General features: G+C 49.9%; 1 protein-coding gene and 1 long non-coding RNA gene across 3 annotated transcripts in view; both read right to left on the bottom strand.

The window, feature by feature from the left end:
- Window positions 1-535, bottom strand: part of LOC147818845 (uncharacterized) — a 1,270-nt gene extending 735 nt beyond the window's left edge. Inside the window, exon 1 of one of the 2 annotated variants that reach the window (XR_015437547.1) lies at window positions 114-535. This is a non-coding gene — a long non-coding RNA (uncharacterized LOC147818845). The remainder of the gene's footprint in view (window positions 1-113) is intronic. The other variant, XR_015437548.1, reaches the window with a different exon arrangement.
- The window catches only part of LOC111658508 (stromal interaction molecule 1-like), a 19,842-nt gene that overhangs the window by 10,396 nt on the left and 7,554 nt on the right, over window positions 1-1,892 (bottom strand). The window contains exons 6-7 of the mRNA XM_087175317.1: window positions 1,774-1,889; window positions 1,529-1,703 (exon numbers count right to left, since the gene is read on the bottom strand). Of these exons, the coding sequence (XP_087031443.1) occupies window positions 1,529-1,703; window positions 1,774-1,889 (291 nt within the window). The remainder of the gene's footprint in view (window positions 1-1,528; window positions 1,704-1,773; window positions 1,890-1,892) is intronic.

The raw sequence follows: 1,892 nt of genomic DNA, 5'->3' as shown, positions 1-1,892 counted from the left end.
CTCCTCCTGAGCCTGCTGCAGCCTGTTCCCAAACACAGGTCACAGGTGAGCTCCACGAAACCATCTGTGTGTACCTGGTGTACCTGAGTGTACCTGTGTGTACCTGTGTGTACCTGTGTGTACCTGTGTGTACCTGAGTGTACCTGAGTGTACCTGTGTGTACCTGTGTGTACCTGAGTGTACCTGGGTGTACCTGTGTGTGTACCTGAGTGTACCTGTGTGTGTACCTGTGTGTACCTGTGTGTGTACCTGAGTGTACCTGTGTGTGTACCTGAGTGTACCTGTGTGTGTACCTGAGTGTACCACAGACTGCTGCTGTTTCCAGAGTGAAGAACGAAGCTTGTCTCAGATTGAGTGTTTTCAATGAGCGGTGTCGCCAGAAGGGGGAGCTGTGACATTGTATATGTGTGTGTGTGTGTGTGTGTATTTTCTCTGTGTGTCTAGTATGTGTAATAGTATATGTGACCTGTCCTCAGCACATCAGCACCTGTTTGAAGGTAATTTACTGACAGTGACACTGAATCCAGTTCAGACTGACACACAGCAGCAGCACTACAGCACTACAGCACTACAGTAGTACAGTAGTACAGTAGTACTAGTAGCAGTACTGTAGTATAAATAAACAGTAGCAATACAAACAGTAACAGTAGTGGCAGTAAAGTACACACAGTGGTAGCAGTAGAAGTATTAATACTGCAGAAGTGTTAGTTGTAACCTTACTAACAGTTACAGGAGTACTGGGTGTGTAGTAGTTACCATGGTAACAGTAGCAATAGTAGTTGGAGGGAACAGAGAAGTGTGAAACAGCATGTTACAACATGACTCAGTGTGTGTGTGTGTGTGTGTGTGTGTGTGTGTGAGCTGCTGGCTATTCTCTGCCCATATAAGGACTTTAGACAGAAAGCTTCTGCAAAGACCGTTTACACACACACACACACACACACACCCACACACACACACACACACCCACACACACACACACACACACACACCCACACACACACACACACAGTAGATGAGTTATTTCCTCCTCAGTCTGTTTAAAGGTTAATTACGTCTAATTATATCATTTAGAAGATTATAGTTGGTTTTGCATCAGTTTCTCAGATCAGAGCTGCAGAAGGACCAGGAGAACCAGGACCAGGACTACAAGGACCAGGAGAACCAGGACCAGGACTACAAGGACCAGGAGAACCAGGACCAGGACTACAAGGACCAGGACTACAAGGACCAGGAGAACCAGGACCAGGAGAACCAGGACCAGGAGAACCAGGACCAGGACTACAAGGACCAGGAGAACCAGGACCAGGAGAACCAGGACCAGGAGAACCAGGACCAGGACACCAGGACCAGGAGAACCAGGACCAGGAGAACCACTCGGTTAGAGTAGTAGTATTAATAACAGTAACTGAATTGTACTAACACTCTTGGGGGAGGGGTGGGGTTATTTTTACCCCCTCCCCGGGGAAGGAGAGGGGATGGTGATGGATGTTGGACCCGTGTGTGGTGCCAGCGGTGGAGGACTCACTTCTCCTGCAGGTCCAGCAGACTCTGCTCCGCCCTCTGCAGACCCTCCAGGTCCTTCATCAGCCGCCCCAGGTCGTCTCTGGACCTGCGGGTCTGGATGTAGGCGAACCAGCAGCCGCCCAGAGCCATCAGCATGGACACGCCCAGAACCAGGTCCTTCCACCGGTTCTGTCGGCCTGCACACACACACACACACACACACACACACACACACACACACACACACACACACACACACACACACACCTGGTGGAGGTCCAAACAGCACGATGTCAAGAGCTTTGAGCTGCAGTTTCTGAGAATGACTTCTGTCTAAAATCTTCAACACCGACAGCGTCAGGGTGGTGTTCTTCACCGCCAGCCTG

This window comes from Seriola lalandi, unplaced genomic scaffold (assembly GCF_002814215.2).
Source record: "Seriola lalandi dorsalis isolate HSWRI2012SDOR001 ecotype SW California unplaced genomic scaffold, Sedor1 jcf7180002054447, whole genome shotgun sequence".
Classification (NCBI taxonomy): Eukaryota; Metazoa; Chordata; class Actinopteri; order Carangiformes; family Carangidae; genus Seriola; species Seriola lalandi.
Note: the sequence above shows the minus strand (reverse complement) of the source record. Positions and strands in the feature narration are given on the sequence as shown.